Genomic DNA, 20081 nt, shown 5'->3' with positions numbered 1-20081 from the left:
TTTAGCCATCCATTTTGATGTTTGGGGTCAGTTTTAAGTGCTTCACCCTGCATGAAATCTCAATAGTCTTATTAAATAATTTTTTTACCATTTCTTTCTAATATTTAAAACCTGTTCAGGGGCAGCTAGGTGGCAGAGTGGATAGAGCACCAGCCCTTGAGTCAGGAGTACCTGAGTTCAAATCTGGCCTCAGACACTTAACACTTACTAGCTGTGTGACCCTAGGCAAGTCACTTAACCCCAATTGCCTCACCAAAACAAAAACCTAAACAAAAACAAAAAAACTCAAACAAACTGTTTTTACAATTTTTTTTTTTGTAAAATGCCATGAAATTGAGAGCCACCAAAATTAAGACACATTTTGTATCTGGTACCTTTTTTTGATGTAATGTTCAGTTGCGTATTAATGCATGTCCACTGACTATAACCTGGGTTTTGTGATATAAATACTTGAGTTTTGTTGGGAAAATACTAGAGTGGTGGTTGCATCAAATAACTAAATTCCCATTGTGTTATTTTTAATAGAACTTTAGTCTTGAAGCAGAAGAGGTATTTGTGAATTTAAACTGTGTTTCTGTTTGGAGAATGTATGTGTGTGTTCATATGTCAGTGTGGGAGAATTTAATCTCTTTACACCATTAGTGAATTTATTGACTGTTATCCTTTACAAAATATAATGTGAAGAGTTGATAAATCAAAAAAAAAAAAAGAAAAGCTTATATTCCATTAAAAACAAAGAAACAAACAAAAAAACAGGTGGAGTTTTAGCAACTTCCTCATTCCCAGACCAACCTAAATGAGTCCATATGGAGAGAGTCATATTATCTGCAATGTCCATTGTTGAGGTCTTTTGATCAAATAACACAGTCCCAGGGTGTTGAAAAATATCTCTACATATCAGGTACATCAGGTGAGTTTTGGCATAGGGGAGATGTGAGAAGAAGGGATATAGGCTTGACTTTTGAAGTGTTATATCTGCAATAAAAAAGTTCCAATTTTGCCTCAAATGTTTACTTAGTCAATTGATTCTCTGTGGGCCTCTGGTTCCTCATTTGTAAATGGAGATCATAAGTACTATAGTACCTACATCAAAGCATTATTGGGAGACTCCTATTAGATAATAAATGTCAAGGTTTTTTTTACAAACTTCAAATTATTTTCAAGAATCAATTATTGTTACCATAAAAACTTTGTGTGACAATTAAATTTATTAGTCATACTTTGGATTGTACCTGTTGTCTAACACTGGAGGCAAATCACAAATTAATTGATTTTGTCATTCACTTATACAACATTTGTTAAATACCTACTATGGGCGTCTCCCTGCGCTGAGGGCTAGAAGAGATGCAAAATGTAGGTAAAGTTTAGTCAAAGGTTCTGTCCAACGTGGAACTTACAGATCAGTAGGGGGCTAGAGATGTCCACAAATAATCACAATGTACAATAAGGCATAATAAGTGCATTTGATAAAGATAGAATAGAATAATACATACAAGGCTGTACTTAAAGTCCATTAAACCTGGAACAATAGAACCACAAATACAGTGATTTTTCTCTGGAGAAGACCTTAGAACACATCTAGTTCCAACTCCTTTTTGATAGACGAGGAAACTGAGACTAAGAGATTACCTAATTTGCATAATAACACACAAATATTAGAGAGTTTGCATTTGAACATAGGTCATCTGCCTCTGAATATTGTGTTCAATTCGTGACATTATCATTTAAATAATAGAGGATAAAGTGCTTCACTTATACATCTCAGTAAACTCATTATTTATAAAGCAGGGAGGGGTTATGATCTGCCTAGGTGGAGAGAGAGTCTGCAGTTGAAGATACCAACACTGATGAAATCACAGAGCCTTCACTTGTTGTTATAAGTGTATTCGAAATACAAATATAAAAACAAAAAAACCACCAAGTGATGTTCTATAGGGAAGGTCAACCATTCGGTTCAATTGAATTTAGTTTAACAGGTATTAAATAAGCAGATTCTCTATCCTATACACCAATGCTGTCAAATTCAAACAGAAACAGGGCCATTAAACCATTTTTATTAATCAATCAATCATTTTATTAATTAATTAATTAATTTGTTTGTTTGTTTGTTGTATTTATTTATTTTTGTTTAGTGTGTTAAATATTTCCCAATTATATTTTAAATCTAGTTTGGCACATTCAGGAGTGCTGCTGGTCATGACCTACAATCATGTTTGACACTTCAACTATATGCTACACTAAGTACAGGGTAAATAAACATATCAGTTATCAGTGACATAGGCCTTTCATTAAAGGAGTTGACATACTGTTGGTGGGATACAGAATCTCTGTTCTCTATGATTTTCTACTAGCTGTCTCCTAAACCTAAGGTCACCTAATATTCTCTCTCCCTACCACCACCTTTCCCGGGCTCCCCTCACAATTCAACCTTAAGTGTCATATCTTCTAACATTAATTACTGCCTGTCTACTTGCTATTTATCTATTATGGAACCCCTTAAAGTCAGAGACTGTTTTTGTTTTACATTCATTTCTATCTTTCTGGGTATACCCAGCACTCTGCACACCACCCAACACATAGTAATTGCTTAATAAATACTTCTTGCTTGGCTGGTGAGTAGTTGGGCATTACTGGGGAGGGCACCTGCTTGATGACAGCAAGAGAAGGTCGAAAGTGGCTAAATTGTCCTCAGAAGGAGGAGGAAAGATTCTTCATGGTTTCTTGTGGAACAAAGCTTTTTTTTTTTTTTTAAATTTTTCCCCCCAACTTTGAGATAGCAGGGATAAGAAATCACTGGCTAGTCACACATGGAACATAAAGTCAGTGGTCGCACTAGGCAATTCTCCTTGATCTGTGATGAGGCCCAGGGGCTAAGAAGGAAATTGTCATCATCATTGGTGTAGCCCTGATATTCTTGGCTATGTCTTATTCTGGCTTTCTAGAATTTTTTTTATAATATCCTACTTGTATCCTTTAGTCACTGAATTCTCTTTCCCTGAAACATTCCTCCACATCTTTAGCTTTTTCACCATGTCTGCTCTTTCTGACCTCTTCTACCGTTACTGAGTTCTTCCTGAGGCATTCATTTGGGGTTGGGGTCCAGGCCAGCCAAGTTTTAGTCCCCTCAAGATACTGCTGTAACTTGCCAAATTTCAACATAATGCCACCAAGTGGGTGCTCCAGCCCCACAAATACATGCACACTTTTCCATTTCTTTCTGATTCTTTTTCCCCCCACTATCTGTCTTTCCTTGTATTTGTGTCCCTGGAGCCTAAGCTCCAGTGCCTGGGAAGTAATAAGTACTGACTAAATTCTTGCTGCCTTGCCTTTGCATAGAGGGACATAAATACATAAAATACTAATACTCACTCAATAAATATAAATTCTGGGCTGAGGATATTAACACCCAGTAGAATTACCAAAGAACTCTTAAATAGGTGATACTTGAATGGAGCCCTGAAAGGTTCTAAGGGTTTTAATAGGCAGCAGTAAAGAGGTAGAGAATTCCAGTTATGATAAATATTGTATGCAAAGTCACAAAAGTGGTAGTTGGAATGTAATATTTTTCTAGCAATGTGGTGGTTAGTTTGGTTCAAAACATAATAGTTCATCTTTCCACTGAAATGTAACATTCTTAAAATGCTTCCTTTATAATGACAACTCCACTAAGCATGAAAGTAGTTCACAGTATTGGGTATTTTATAGGTCCTTTAAAAAATAGATATGAAAAAATGGCACACAGATGTTATCTGATTTGTATAATGTCATAGAGCTGGTAGGAAGCAGAGTTGTAATCTAAATTAAGATCTTTTGAGTCTAAGTCCATGTTTTTTCACTTTGCTGCCTCTTTCAGGACAATGATATTTTATTTCCCCCAACTTGGAGATACCAGGGACAGCAAGTCCCTGACTAGTTGCCCAGGGAATATAAAGCCAGTGGTGGTACAAGGCAATTCTCCCTGGTCTATGGTGAAGCCCAAGGGCTAAGCAGGTTTGACACCCTGATCCCTAGATGCAGATAAATCTCAACATATAGAGAAACATTTTCTTTTAAAGTTAATTTTCCATTTCACTTCTGCCTCCCTCTCCTTGAGAGGCAGCACCACAAAGAAGATAGCCTAATCTTTTTTGATTAGCTTTTTCTTTTGGTGTCTTTGTTCCTCTATGTCTTCACATCCTTGGATAACTCTATCTTCTTTCCTCAGCTCCTTCTATTCCTTTTCTTCTCCCAAACTTCCAATGTTTGATGTTTTGTTTTTCTCATATTTTATGGAGGAAAAGGGTATCTAGAGAAGATAATTTATTTTTAATTTGTGGAATAAAACAAGAATTTCCATAACATAATACAATAAAAAAGATGATTGTTCATGGAAATGCCAATTTACTACACAAAATGTGCTATTCCTTTCAAATATATAACAAAATTATGTATTTTTCCTTTTTATATAGGCATATATGTGCATATATGCACACATCCATGAACATATATGTATGCATATGCACATATATAATTTTCCTATGCTTATATGAAGATAATTTGATGGGGGAAATTACTGCTGATCAGAAAAGCATTTGAATTGAAGTCAAGAGGAACTAAATTGAGAGCCCCTTCATGTGTATGTAATATTGGAAAAGTCATCTTGCCTTTTTGGTCCTCAGTTTCTTCCTATGTAAAATAAGGGGGTCAGAATAGATAGTTCTAAGGTCCATTTAGCTCAAACAACTATGATGTTCTGACCATGACTAGCACCTGTAAGGGAAAGCTCTAGTCTTTAGTGTGCTAGCATTCTATGAAGTAAAGAAAATTGTCTTCTTAGCATCTATGTGTATGCTCTGCCTTTTGATTCCTTCTTAGCAGGCATGGGAAAACACCCTGCTTAAAATAGCCTACTAAGGGGGCAGCTAGGTGGCACGGAGGATAAAGCGCCAGCCCTGGATTCAGGAGGACTTGAGTTCAAATCCGGCCTCAGACACTTGACACTTACAAGCTGTGTGACCCTGGGCAAGTCACTTAACCCTCATTGCCCACCTCAAAAAAAAAATAGCCTACTGAGAACAGGCTACAGTTAGAGTGGTCAAAACTCAGGCTGCTTGAGATTTTGAACAAGAAGGGATTTTAATGATCATTCTTTGTAGAGCATTGTATACCATAGCTACTCAATAAATAATTGTGGAAGAAAGAAATTTGTCATTGACATTCTTTAACCATGATAAGCCCATGGTTGTGCGGTTGTGAAGCTAGATTGGAAAGTTAAAAATTACAGCCTTAGAATGTGATAGGAGGAATCCCAGAGACCATTGAGTAAAGCCAGTTCCTTAAAAAATTCATAAATTTGAATGTATGTGTGTATGTATGTGTATGTATTTGTATATATGCATGTATATGTACAATATGTTTTAAAATATTAATTACTATTAATTAATTAATTAATTACTATTGTAAAAGTTTTGGCAATAAGCATTTATTATTATTTTTACTTATTTATTTATTTATTTTTGGTGAGGCAGTTGGGGTTAAGTGACTTACCAAGGGTCACACAGCTAGTAAGTGTTAATTGTCTGAGTCTGGATTTGAACTCAGGTCCTCCTGAATCCAGGGCTGGGGCTCTATCCACTGTGCCACCTAGCTGCCCCTAATAAGCATTTATTATTAATTAAACTTATATATACCAGTAAAGAATTGACTGTGTGGCAGTTATCAAGTAGGGGAAAAGCCCCAGAAAACCCGTGCTTTGCTAAGTATGCTGAGAATCTCTCTGTCTCTGTCTCTGTCTGTCTGTCTCTCTCTCTGTGTCTCTTTCTGTCTCGCTCTGTGTCTCTATATCTCTATGTATAGTCCATTCAAATAACATATATGTATGTCTCTGTCTAGTTTTTATTAATTTTTTGGTGTGTGTATATAAGTATTAAATGAATAATATTTTGTGTAATATTAAAATATGGATTTATATCACAATATTATGAAATATAATGCAGAATGATATATAACAAATATAATAGATTTTATTTCATGTCATATCCTTCAATTATTAAATATATATTTTATGTATGCATAAACACATAGTCACTGTAAACACATTTCCACATTCCCCATGTCCAAAATAAGATGCATATCTCATTCTGCATATTGAATCAATCAACAATTATTATTTGAGCCTACCATTTGAAAGAAATAGATATTTACAAAAGAACCATTTTTTAAATTTGTAGAAGGACCATTGATTAAATCTAGGTTTAAACCTCTGTTAATTATCATCTTTGGTAAACCCTCCCAAATGGGGAAAGTTTCTCTCCAGAGACCAGTCTACAGTGTCCAGGCATTAGGTGAAACTAGTTAATATTAAGAAAATATTGTTTTCAAGATGAGAAAGAAAGCAAGTTTTCCCAAGACTTAATAGCCTGATATATTTAGAGACTCATGATAAGAATATTCTCATTATGAAGGCTCCACTCACTTGGGGACATTCCTTTTTTTCCTTTTTTTTTTTTTTTCACTGACACCAGAGGATAGCATATAACCAAGGAAAAGCCCCATGTAGATCAATTGCTGATAAAAGCTGAAACAGTTTGCTGAAATCACTGGTGTTTCATTTATGTGGCTGAAGTTAGATTTTTTTTTTTAAGGAGATGGGGGAACGAGCCCGTGTCTATCAATTTTGTTGAGTACAATGGGGATTGACTTATCTGCTTTGATGAAGGAATGCTATTTAGTAGACATTACAGAGTTGTAAAGGGCACAGATTGTGAAGATGTATATTTGGTGGTGGAGACAACAACTACAATGGTGCTTTGAGGAGCCTAACACAGGACCCCACTTATAAAACATGTGATATGCCTTACATGGTGCCTATGGGTGATTCTGAAGATTAACTGACATAAAATCTAACATATATTTATTTTTTTTTCCAGATTTTGAGTCCTTTTTTAAAAAGATTCTCAAAGGAGTAAGATGAGCTACACAGTTCATGAACAAGTGATCTAAGGCAGAACAAGTAAGTTTTTCTTTGTGGTTGATCCCTCCCCTCTTTACACAACCCAATAGATTTATTTTTTTGTATATTACTTTATTTTTATAGAAAGTTTAAGATAAATATCAATTTTTTTCATCCTATAATTTCTCTAAAATTATTGATCATGTTTATCCTTGTTAAATGGTGTAGTAGTAGTAATAGTAGTAGTAGTTTTTGAAAAATATTAACACATAAGCAGCTCAAAGGAAATATTCAAGGGATGAAGAGGGATTTTAGAATAAACATAATTGAATTGTTTCTAATGGCTTCAAATGCTCAGAGCAAAACTAATTCTACCTATTTTCAGTTTTTGAAGAAGTATTGATTTTCTCTTCATAGATCATGTACATTGAGAAGGAAAATCCCCGCCCCCCCCCCATTCCAATCACGGTAGGAGAATGGCCAGGATGTTCTTAGGTGTATTACTTTATTTTGTTTTGTTTTGTTTTGGTAAATGTACAAAATAACTAGTAGCTTTCTCCTTCTGCATAAGTTTTTAAGCAAAACCTAATTAACTAATTTCTCATATTGTGTAGCTCAATCTTATATTGCTGTGATTCTGGACAAGAGTTGATTAAATTAATTTTTTCAAATGATTTTTTGTTGGCGAGGCAATTGGGGTTAAGTGACTTGTCTAGTGTCACACAGCTAGTAATTGTCAAGTGTCTGAGGTGGAATTTGAACTCAGGTCCTCCTGAATCCAGGGCCGGTGCTCTATCCATTCAATTGATTTTTAAGCATATTTTGCATGCCAGGAACAATGCCATATATTATAGAGACAAAGACAATATTAAATAGTTCCTTTACATCATCATCACCATCACATTCTTCTTCTTCTTCTTCTTCTTATTATTATTATTAATTTTAATTCAGTCATTTCAGTAATGTCTGACTCTTCATGACCGCATTTGGGTTGTTTTTTTGGCAAAGATACTGGAGTGGTTTGCCATTTCTATCTCCAGCTAGTTTTACAGATGAGGAAAATGAGGCAAACATGGTTAAATAACTTGCCCAAAGCCATGCAGGTAATATCTGAGGTCAGATTTGAACTTAGGTCTTCCTGAATCTAGTCACATCATTCTATCCATTGTGCCACTTAGCTGTCTATGATGATAATTATTATTATAGCACTTTAACGTCTGAAAAGTATTTTATAAATATTATTTAAATGATCCCCACAATATTTGTGGGAGGCAGGTTCTATTATTATTTTCATTTTACATATGGGGAAACTAATATATACATAATATAGCAAAAATATATAGACACACACAGAGTTAAGTAACTTTCCCAGGATGAAACAGTTAGTAAGTATATGATACGAGATTTGAACTCAACTCCAGCACTCTATTCTATTTTCTACCTCACCTCTGTTAGGAACTTATATTCTACTTGGGAATATAATATTGAAGCAAATAAATATAATTCAACTTGAAGAATGAGTGCACTGTAACAAATCAAAGGATTCTGGAAAGTCATCCTGTATAGATTGGTTCATAAATTGAGCCTTGAAGGCAACTAAGAATTTGAAGAGTTGGCAATGGAGGAAATTCCAGGCACAAGGAATCACTTTCATAAACCCATGATGGTAGGAGATAAAAAGCTGAGTACAATGAACACGTAGCATGTTTTTTGTTGGAATAGAGTCACAAAGATGTTACCAGTTTATGGTGTCAGAGTACCAGTCTTCAGATCCTGTTACTTTCACTTTCTTTGTCACCCAAAGCAAGTCATTTAACCTCCATTTGCATTAGTTTACTCTCCTCTAAAAAGAGGTCAAAGATTATCATTGAGGTCCCTTTTAGATCTAAATTTAATTATGTCATTAATGTGGGGTGGTTGCTATATTTTTACTTAAAAGACTCAATTTTTGTTACAGATTTAAAGAAAGTATGCAAGGAGACGGAACCTTAGGGTATATCTTCTACAACTCCAGATTATATATTTGAAACCTAAAGCCCAATGAAGTTAAATTACTGGCCCAGAATCATACAGTTGGTAAATTGACCAGAGAATGAAAATAAGTCGTAATAGATGGCTTATCTGGCAAAAGAATGGGCAAAGATGTCCTTGGTTTCCAAGGAGGTGTTCCCGAGGGTGATTCATAGTTCCCTAATGCTCAGTGGTGAAGCTAAGGAATGTTTTCCTTTCACTGGTCTTAAATATAATGCAACATGGTTACTAGGTTGATTAAGAATAAAGAATAACAGCCAGAATGTTATACATGAAGCTAATTAATTAGATACAAACTAAAATTCTTATAGGTCATTTTACCTTTCTTGCAAATCTTACTTTCACGAAATTTGTAGGTTCTGGTAAAACACTTTATTGGGGCCATCAAAATGTTAGCTGAACCAGCCCTGGATTCAGAAGGACCTGAGTTCAAATCTGACCTCAGACACTTGATACTTACCAGCTGTGTGACCCTGAGAAAGTCACTTGACCCTTATTGCCCTGCAAAAAAACAAAAACAAACAAATAAATAAAGCTTTAGCTGATCTGGAGAGGTTCATCATAATCATATATTTATTCAGGATTGATATGTATATTCAAGAGTGATATGTATAATTCATAAAGTCAATTATCCTGCCTACTGTACTTACAGTGAGATATAAATGGATTTTATGGGATTATGGGATTTTGACTTATGAACATGTGTTATTATTTAAAATTACTGCCCTCTCCCCTCCCCTCCTCTCACACCCCTAAGGAATAAAGGAGCATAGATTAGATTTGGAGCTAAAAAGGAATATAAAATCTTCTAACTCAACCTCTGGAATCATATGTAAAAAATGGGTGGCAAGAGAGTTAAAAATAATATGTCAGAACATACACTCCTTGAGAGCAGATATTTTTTTTCCAATCTCCTATTGTTTCTCCAACTTTTACAGCATATTTTTCATATATCCAACAATAAATGCTTATAAGATTACATTACATGCTGGTTACTCTTCATACTCTTTAGTGAGTTTTTTGTTTTTATTTGTTTCTTTTGTTTTGTCTTTGTGTGGTTTTCTTGCAGGTATATTTTTGTTTGAATCACTATTTAGTCACAGGGCATACTATACATGGAAGACCCAAGCAATGTAACAGAATTCGTTTTCTTGGGAATCCTGCAAGGTTGGAAGATGCAGCGAGTGGCCTTTGGTTTCTTCTTAATGCTTTATATCCTGACAATAGTGGGGAACCTGCTCATTGTGGTCACTGTAAATTTCAGTGGCTGCCTCATCTCCCCTATGTACTTCTTTCTCAGCTATCTCTCCTTTGTAGATGTCTGTTACTCCTCCACCACCACCCCAAAGATGATGACTGACTTGTTCATAGAAAGGAAAACCATCTCATTCTATGGCTGCATGACTCAGCTCTTTGCTGTGCATTTCTTTGGCTGCACAGAGATCTTCCTGCTCACCGTCATGGCCTATGACCGTTATGTGGCCATCTGTCGCCCCTTGCACTATACAGTCCTCATGAGCCGCAGCAAGTGCCAGACCTTGGTGTTAGTACTTTGGGTTGGAGCATTTCTGCATTCCATCATTCAGACTGTCCTTACCATCAGACTGCCCTTCTGTGGGCCCAATGTGATCGACCACTATTTCTGCGATGTCCATCCCCTGCTGAAGCTTGCCTGCTCTGACACCTATGCAGTAGGGCTCATGGTGGTAGCTAACAGTGGCATGATCTCATTGATTGCCTTCTTCTGCCTGGTCATCTCCTATTCTGTTATCTTGTTCACTCTGAGAAATCAGTCAGCTGAGGGCAGGCGCAAGGCCCTCTCAACCTGCGGCTCTCATGTTGTAGCTGTATTGCTGTTCTTCGTCCCCTGCATCTATATGTATATTCGCCCAACTACCACTTTTAAAGCAGATAAACTGGTCACTTTGTTTAATACAGTCATGCCTCCCATGCTAAATCCCCTCATCTATACCCTTAGGAATGCTGAAGTAAAAAAAGCTATGAGGAAGCTATGGAGGCAAAAAATGACTTTAAGAGAAAAGTGAGGTTATTTAGTATAGTTAATAGTCACCATACATTTATTAAGTACAATTATATCCAGGAACTCAGTAACATTAAAAGTGTCACAGAAATATACAACACATGTTTCCTGACTTCAAATAACATAGCTTCTTAAAACTGATGCTTGATAATGTCTAGAGGAGTAAAGAATGATTAGCAGAAAAGAACACTTCACAATTCCATGAATGAAACATCATTCTGTGTCCATATTAGGGTTTTATCCTTTTAACATAGCTATTAAAAATAAAGAAAATCATGTGTTCTGTGTTAATAATCAACACTGTTGAAATTTAAGTGTTCTTGGGAAAGAGAATCTCCTATAGATCCATTATCAAATCATGAACTAGTCTAATATGTTAATGCCTTTGTAGCTTAAAAGGGGGAATCATATTTTTTATAACATAATCATTAGTCTTGGGAGGAGAGTTTATTTAATAGCTATCCTTGTTGATAGTTTTATGAATACAGTCTATTCTACACTATCAGTTTTGTGGATACTGTGCAACATTTTAAAAACAATTAATTACTAATACCACTTATTGAATCTATTTTTTTTATTTACCAATAAATATTATTTTCTATGCAGGCATTTAGGTGGTTTAGGGGATAGAATGCTGGGCCTGAAGGCAGAAAGACTCATCTTCCTAAATTTAAACATAGCCCCAGATACTTACTAGCCATGTGACTCTGGGCAATTCATTTAACCCTGTTTGCCTTAGTTTTCTCATCTGTAAAATGAGCTGGAGAAGGAAATGACAAATCACTTCAGTCTCTCTGCCAAGAGAACCTGGAATGGGGTCATGAAGAGTCAGAAATGACTGAACAACCTTTTTTTAAAATAAATAGTATTTCATTTTTCCCAATTACATCTAAAGATAGTTTTCAACTTTCATTTTTATAAGATTTTGAATTTCCAATGTTTTCTCCCTCCTTCTAGTCCCACCTCTTTTTTTGTTTTGTTTTTGTTTGTTTGTTTTATTCAGTGAGGCAATTGGGGTTAAGTGACTTGCCCAGGGTCACACAGCTAATAAGTGTTGAATGTCTGAGGCCAAATTTGAACTCAGGTACTCCTGACTCCAGGGCCAGTGCTTTATCCACTGTGCCACCTCGCTGCCCCTAGCCCCACCTCTTAAAGACAGCAAGCAATCTGATGTAGATTATACATATGCAATCATGATCAACATATTTCCACATTAGTCACAAATTATATTTTATATAATTAACATTTTCATGGATATAAATCATTATACTTTAAATAGTATTTTCTTCACTAGTAGTGATTAAAATAGTAAAATATTACTAACCCCTTATTATGAATGAAGAAACTGAGGTCACACACACACACACACACCAAAAACAAAACAAGAACTACTATCTTCCACGGTTAACCTTCTGCCCCAAATCCCAAATATGGGTAAGGTTAGATTTTCCCTGAAAGCCTACAACAATATTAGGACCTGCCTGAGAGAGGAATAGAAAGGGGTCAGGGCAATGCTCCAGCAGATATCCCTTGAGGTAGCTTCCTAAAAAATCCTAGACGGGTTCTCTGTCCTTCCAGCTTGGAAGATGTCTAGAAATGACTATAATCACCACATCCAGCCCAATTTGTCCAGATGGATTTCCATGAAGAGGATCAGGTAGTGGGGTGTAGCTACACAATATATGTCCTATTGTATCCTTGTTGAATACCCTTGATATATTAGAACTGAGTAAACCTCCTTTTCTCAATTGCTCAATGTCTATAAATTGGTCCTAACATCAAACCTGAACCCACTGTATGGGTACCATATGTACCCATATTGTATGACTTGAAAGGAGCATCTCATTCCCTGCCTCTCCTCATACCCCCACCAGGAACTCTATCAGTGCCAGAAATCCTACATTAGCCTTCCATTCTTCTCAAACTTTTCTCCCTCTATATACACTATGATCCGGCTTCATTAGCCTATTTGCTGTTCCTCTCCCAGAATACTCCATTTTCCACTTTTTGAAGCAAACTTTTCTAGTTTCTTCCCTTTCCCTCTGAGATTTTCTTTCATTTATGTATGTAGTAAATAATTGCCTAAAAAAAATGCTTGTTGGCTCTTGTGCTTGTCATTGCTCTATTCACTTGCTGTGGAAATGCTACAACACCCCCCACACACACACACACAAACACACACATACTTTAAATGACTAACCATTGTGTACATGAGTGTAACTGAGTGGTTTGCCTCCAACAAGTTCCACATGAGGAGCATGAGGTCACTGGCAATGTGGGGGTGGACTGATGGGGTGGATAGGGAGTCTGAAAAGAAGGATAGAGCATTAAAAATGAACCTGAGAACTTCACTGTTTTACTGAAGGTTGGTCTTTATTCCTTCTTTTGAATTCTCCCACTAAAGTAAGGGAGAAAAAAATTCCTTGAAAAATGTTAAAAATTATATCAATATTTCTTTCTATCTACACGAATGTGTTTTGTGTATATATGTATATGTTTAGATGTATGTGTATGTCTATATCTAGCTGTATATATATATATATACACATATGTACATATATGTATGTGTGCCCACACATATTCATATTTATATTTATATCCCCCCTTGGAAGATGGTCTTATATTAGTAAGTAGAGTATCCCCCTTTCTTTAAATTTTGAGATTATAAATTTGAAAATTGATGTTAATACTCTTTTTAAGACTTTGCTTGGCATAGATTTAAATACTCTGACACACCTAAACTCCTTACCCTTTTAACTTCACCCTTCACCTAGATTCTGGAGAAAACTTGCCTATTTTCAAGCTTTTGTCTTGTAACTACCTCAACCTTTTACTGAGGTCCTTTGAGTCTCCATTATATCATCTGAATTTGTATCTACTCCTCATATTTTCCACTTTTGTAACTTCATTCACCACCCACTTGACTCAACTTCAAATTGATTGAATCAAAGCTTCTCTCTACAATGCCCCGGCCTGCAAACTAATACTATAGTCTGAATCTTACTCTAATCTCCCAATGACAGGAAAATTTATGAGCTGGTAGGACTCTTAACCAAACTCCTGATTAAAATGTCTACCAAGGGGAATTGTCTTACCCTTGATGGGGAAGTTGCAAATGATATACTGTTAGGCCAATCAGAAAGAAGACACATCTAATTATATAGGACCCTGTCAACTCTCACGCAGGATCTTTGGTGGTTAAAAGAGGCCACTGACTCAATGTATTGGTTAATGCTCACCTAACTAAAAAATTGATCATTTTTAGACCACTGTTGCTCAATTTACCTTATTTTCCAATGCAACCAGATATTCTGATGCTCTCGTTAACATCTAGAATGTTCCATAACAAAAAACATAGTAGCAAAAATGGGATATGAAACATAATCTATTACTATTAACATTGAATTCCTTTTAGCATTCACATTCTGAGATAGTAATAGTAGTAGTAGTAGTAGTAATAGTGGTGGTGCTAGTGGTGGTGGTATTAGTAATAGTAGCAGCAGCAGCAACAACAACAATGATTATTATGATGATTAATATACCTGGCATTTATATATTGCCCTTAAGGTACACAAAGTGCTTTATTATATATGTTAACTTATTGATTCTTACAATAACCTTGTGAAGTAGTTCTATTCTTGTATCTATTTTGCTGTTGAGGAAACTTGAGGCAGAGGAAGTTTGCAGAATCTACCCAGTGTTATACAGCTAATATGTATGTTAGGCAGGAATAGAAGTCAGGTGTTTTTTTACTCCAACTCCTGAAATCTATTCACTAGCTTCCTCTATCGATGTTTTCAATATATGTTCTAAGATCCCATCCCACTAACATTATACTGCTGTGTTCCAACATTTTACATTCTGTTTTAAAATTCCTTCCAACTTTAGCATTCTATATTCTGGGTTCCTTACTAGTTCCAAATGTTGTGTGCTAAGACCCCTTCTAGAGGCCTTTTCTTTAAAGTTCTAAGGTTCCTTCAAGCTCTGACATAATATCTCAGTATAACGGTTTACAGGGACAGCTAGGTGGTACAGTGGATAGAGTTTGAGGCCTAGAGTCAGGAAGACTCATGTTTCAGAATTCAGATGTGACCCCAGATAATTACAAGCCTTATGACTGTGGTCAAGTCACTTAACTCTGCTGGTCTCAGTTTTCTCATCTGTAAAATGAGCAAAAGGAAATGGTAAACTACCCCTTTGGCAAATTATCCTTGGAATTATTATCCAAAGAAATGGCAAATTCTCCTTGCCAAGAAAAACCCAAATCTGGTCATGAAGAGTCAGGCATAAGTGAAAAATGAATGAACAAAATAATAGTTTACATTTCTACAACCATTTACAATTAAAAAAAAAAAAAACTTGACACACATTAGCCCATTTGGCCTTCATAAAAACCCCATCAAAGAAGGATAATAATTGACATTATTCCCATTCAACAGTGGAAGAAATGTTTCTTCTCAGAGGTTATGTGACTTGTTTGGTGCCATGCAGCAAAGTGACAGAGATGGAATTCGAATCACCATTTCCTGATTCTGAGCCCCATAGTCTTTCCATTATTCAGTGTTGGGTCTTTAACAGTGGCTCCTATTCATATAACAGGTACTAGTATACTAAGTGATTTTCTCTTAACAACTGTCATCTAGGCAATGTGATTGCTGTACCTGAAGAAACAGAGGCTTGCTGAGATTCACTCTTGGAGTAAGTATCTGTCAGAGGTAGTAATTGAGCCCAGCTTTCATTTCTCAGCATTCTCAAAACTATACACTATGGCCTCCAGTCCCATAGGCAGGGTCCTGACTCACTAAAACTCCACCTTCTAAGATTCCCATGTAGGGTTTCTATTTCATCTACCAGTGGGGCAGATAGGTGTCACAGTAGATAGAGCTCTGGGCCTGCAGTCAGGAAGACTCATCTTTGAGAGTTCAAATACAGCTTCAGACACTTACTAGTTGTGTGGTCCTAGACAAGTTACTTAACCCTTTTTGCCTTAATTCTTCATCTGCAAAATGAGCTAGAGAATTAAATGACAAATCTTTCTAGAATCTTTGCCAAGAAAGCCCCAAATTGGGTCACAAAGAGTTGGATATGGCTGAAGAAATCACATCTTTAAAATTGAGTAGAGTCTGAGATCCCTGAATAATCTGACATTCAACTTTTTGGGTTTTAAGATTTCCTCCAACTCTAAAACTTTTTTCCCCCTCCTTATTTATACTTTGTTTGTTTGTTTGTTTCTTTCTTTCTTTCTTTCTGGGTGGTGCAATGAGGGTTAAAGTGACTTGGCCAGGGTCACACAGCTAATAAATGTCAAGTATCTGAGGCTGGATTTGAACTCAGGTCCTATTGAATCCAGGGCTTGTGTTTTATCCACTGTACCTCCTAGCTCCCTCCTTCCCTATTTATTCTTAAAATCTAGCTTTTTGTAACTCAGACATTGCTCATCATTTTACTTTCTAGAGCTATGCAAAATAAGCCTACACCTGGAAGTGGTCAGAAGAGTGACTAAGTGAAGGATTAATTAATCTCTGTGACAGACAATTAATCCAGTATTTGAAGACAGTCATGATGGCCCCCAAATGTTGCGGGGTCAAATTTGGAGACTATAGAGAAAGACTCAGGGACAAATCTTACAAGCAAGAAGGTATATTTTACTGGCAGCCACCTGCTCCACGACCAGCCTGGCCATATCTATCCCATGATCAGAGTTCCTCCTAGCTCCTAGAGAGGTGCTCTTTTATCCTCCAAAACTGTAGCTGCTAGCCATGTGAAACTATAACTTTGTTACACTGAGTTTCTTATTCACACCCCCGGGCTTCCTGTTTGGACTATGAGCCTGGATCCTGCCTGTGGGACTTCCTCCCAGTTCTGGATATTATCTGTACAAGCCTGTGCTAACTGTTCTTTAACCATGCTGATGTAGCAACTATGTTGCTTGTTTTGTTCTGGAGTTGGACTGGGGCCCTATGGTCACAAGATAGTGAGACCACCTGGCTTCTTATCTGGCCCACTGAGTTCTCTACACCTGAAATCTTCTCATTGCAAAGAACATATTGAGGAACCACAAGGAGCCTTTGATTCCAAATCTACTGATGGTGCTCCAGCACCACACAACAGGTTGTAGGATGAAGAGTACTTCTATAATGAGGTAAATTATAAAACCAAGGCGATATCACAGCCTACCTTCCTGGTTGTATATTCCTAACCAACAGAGCCAGAGCTATCTATAATTCAGGTATAAATGCAAATATCTCACTTTATGAAGTAGTATTCCTAAAAATAATGATTTATAATTATTATTATTATAAAAATGAAAATAAATTTTATCATTTTATAGTACCACTTCAATGGTGGCCTCTTTATTTCAGACTAATTTTTTAAAGTGTTTTTGAGATAATTATTTTCAGCTAAACCCTCTCCCCTTGTGACCCCCCCCAATTTTAGAGCATTCCTTTTTAACTCCCCCCAAATTAATAACATTTTAAAAAGCCATACAAAGACATTTGCTTGTATATGTGATAAAAGCCATATATAAGTGTGACCTAATACTTTTGAATATGTCTTGGGCCTGTGCCATTTGAAAATTTATGGGGGTGCCTATCTCTTTTCTAAGTTTTAGGGAACTTAGCTGGGGTTTGAATATATTACTACCTATAAATTAGTGGCTTTAGCATCAGTTTGGGGCATTAAGCATTTATTAAAGCATATTAAATATTCGCAAAGAGAGAGCACTTGGCTCTGAAAATTCAGAAGCCTTATATACCTAGGATAGAGGGGAGAGAGAGTCCTCAGCTTGGCTGCTTCCTTCTGTGTCCCAGGCCAAGAGAGCTCTGTGTCAGAGCATAAGTTCCCTGTGGTCCAGAGGAAAGGTGGCCCTAACACACTGTTTCAAGCTAATTAGCTAGCATCATTCAAATCTATTGGTTTACAGGACTTGAGGTTGGTCCATGAGCAGTACATACTGAGGTGAGAGTCCAGAGGACAGACCCTGGGGGGTGGGGGTGAGGGGAAGGTAGGTGTGGTTTTAATCTCTATTGATCTATTGTCTCTATTCACAGTCTGATGTCCAACTTGATTGACTCTGGGCTGGCCTTAAAAATGTCAGGCAAGGCTCCCTTGATTGAGGAGCCCTCTGGGCTCCCCCAAAACCCATTATTTTCTCACAGGCAAGCACTACAAATAGAAAATAAGGGCTCAGAATTGAGTAGTCAGAGTAGATTTGATAATATTTGCACATGGAAAGTAGAGTAAAAGATACCAACAAGGAGATGCATGATTAAGATATGGGGTAGGCAGTAATAGGAAATGGACAGATGAGGGCTACACTGGTACCCTTTCATTTACAGCAACTCTTTTTGTACTGACAAAGAATTTGAAATTGAAGGTATTACCATCACTTGGAGAATGGACAAACAAGTTGTGGCATATGATTGTGATGGAGTACTATTGTGCTACAAGAAATAACAAAGGGGATGGATGGTTTCAGGGGAAAAAAAAACAACAGCATAGAAAGAAAGACCTATGTGAACTGATTCAAAGTGATGTGAACAGACCCAGTAACAACAAGTTGGTATTGATGATCAACTGTGAAAGATTAGATATTCTAATCAATATAATGATCCAAGGAAATCCTAAAGTATTCATGTTAAAAAATGTTCTCAATCTCTAGAGAAAGAACTGATGAACTCTGAATAAAAATTGATATATAGTCTTCTAACTTTATTATTCTTACTTTTTTGGTGTGATATTACTAATATCAAACTATGTTTTGCATAATTTCACATTTATAATTCATATAATACTTGTTTTCTCAGTGGGTGGTAGAGGGGCAAGAGGAAGGGAGAAAATCTGGAACTCAATTTTTTAGAGTTCAAAGATGTTAAGAATATTTTTTAAAGAACTAAAAAATCTATATGGTGCTTCTTTATAGTATTGGAACCATTTTAATGATTTTATTGCAAAGTTCACTGGAAATGTTTCTGTTTTAAACTTGTCTTAAAATGGAATATTGGAGATCTGCCAGAGCCAGATTTTTCTGCCACCCTGCACTATCAAATAAGACAATCAGGGCTATTTAGTTGGCAAACATTTGCGACTGGGGAGATTAGTAGTCCCGGTGAGAGCTTCAGAGCCAGTGGCTAGGCCGGGTCCTGGGAGAATCAATTTGACATAATCTCTTCTTGCAGAAAGGGAGAATGATTTGCAGTGATGGGAGTAGGGATGGTCAGAGGGAAGGTGGTCCTGCTGGTACTAGTTCCCTTTATCTAGTCACAGAGATGAAGAAACAATAACCTCTGTGAATCCAATGAAGCACAGTCCAAATGGAACCTTTGTATCTAGCATCCTTGAAACCACAACTGATAACACCTGGAAATGGTCAGAAGAGTGACTAGCTGAAGGATTAATTAAGATCATGAACTGTTCTCGGTAGTAGGTATTTCAAACTAATCTTTCCATTCCCTAGCTTTCCCATCTTGAAATATTTAATTAGTGAAATTGAAGCTTTTTATTTTTCTATCTAAACAAATAATATATGATGTTTATCTTTTTATTGTTTCAAATTTTGGGTTATTGAGAAATATCTGACTTTCTTTTTCGCTCAATGGCCCTCCCTTTGACTTTTTAATTTTATTTTTGCATGTAGAGGCAGCACATTGTACTGACAATCAGGAGGTTTGGGTTCGGGATTCTGCGTTCTGGCTCTATTACAAATTAACTGTATGGAGTGGGGGAGTGTATGGCAGCATTCTATGGGTCTCAGTTTATTCACGGGTAAAGTAAACATATTGAATTCAATGACCTGTAGAGCCTCCTGCAGAGCTCACATTCTAAACTTCCAACTGTATTAGAAATAGCCATGAGGCTTATGTTCAAACTTCAGTTTTGATATTTATTACTTATGTGACCTTCAGCAACTAACATTGACTCCCCGAACCTTATTGAACTAGATAGTGACTTGCTGGAGATGTTAGAAGAAGGGGGGAAAATAAGCATTCATTAAGTGTCAACTACATGCCAAAAACTGTGCTAGGTACTCTACAAATATCATTTGATTTGATCTTCACAACAACCCTTTGGAATAGA

The 20081-nt window shown here is 36.4% G+C and overlaps 1 protein-coding gene across 1 annotated transcript; it reads left to right on the top strand.

The window, feature by feature from the left end:
* Positions 1-10077: 10077 nt before the first annotated feature.
* On the top strand, positions 10078-11007 carry LOC122731535 (olfactory receptor 4S1-like). Its single transcript, XM_043971703.1, has one exon. The coding sequence runs from the start codon at positions 10078-10080 to the stop codon at positions 11005-11007; it is 930 nt and encodes a 309-aa protein (XP_043827638.1).
* The last annotated feature ends 9074 nt before the right edge of the window (positions 11008-20081 follow it).

The sequence above is a fragment of the Dromiciops gliroides genome, chromosome 6 (assembly GCF_019393635.1).
Source record: "Dromiciops gliroides isolate mDroGli1 chromosome 6, mDroGli1.pri, whole genome shotgun sequence".
NCBI lineage: Eukaryota > Metazoa > Chordata > Mammalia > Microbiotheria > Microbiotheriidae > Dromiciops > Dromiciops gliroides.
Note: the sequence above shows the minus strand (reverse complement) of the source record. Positions and strands in the feature narration are given on the sequence as shown.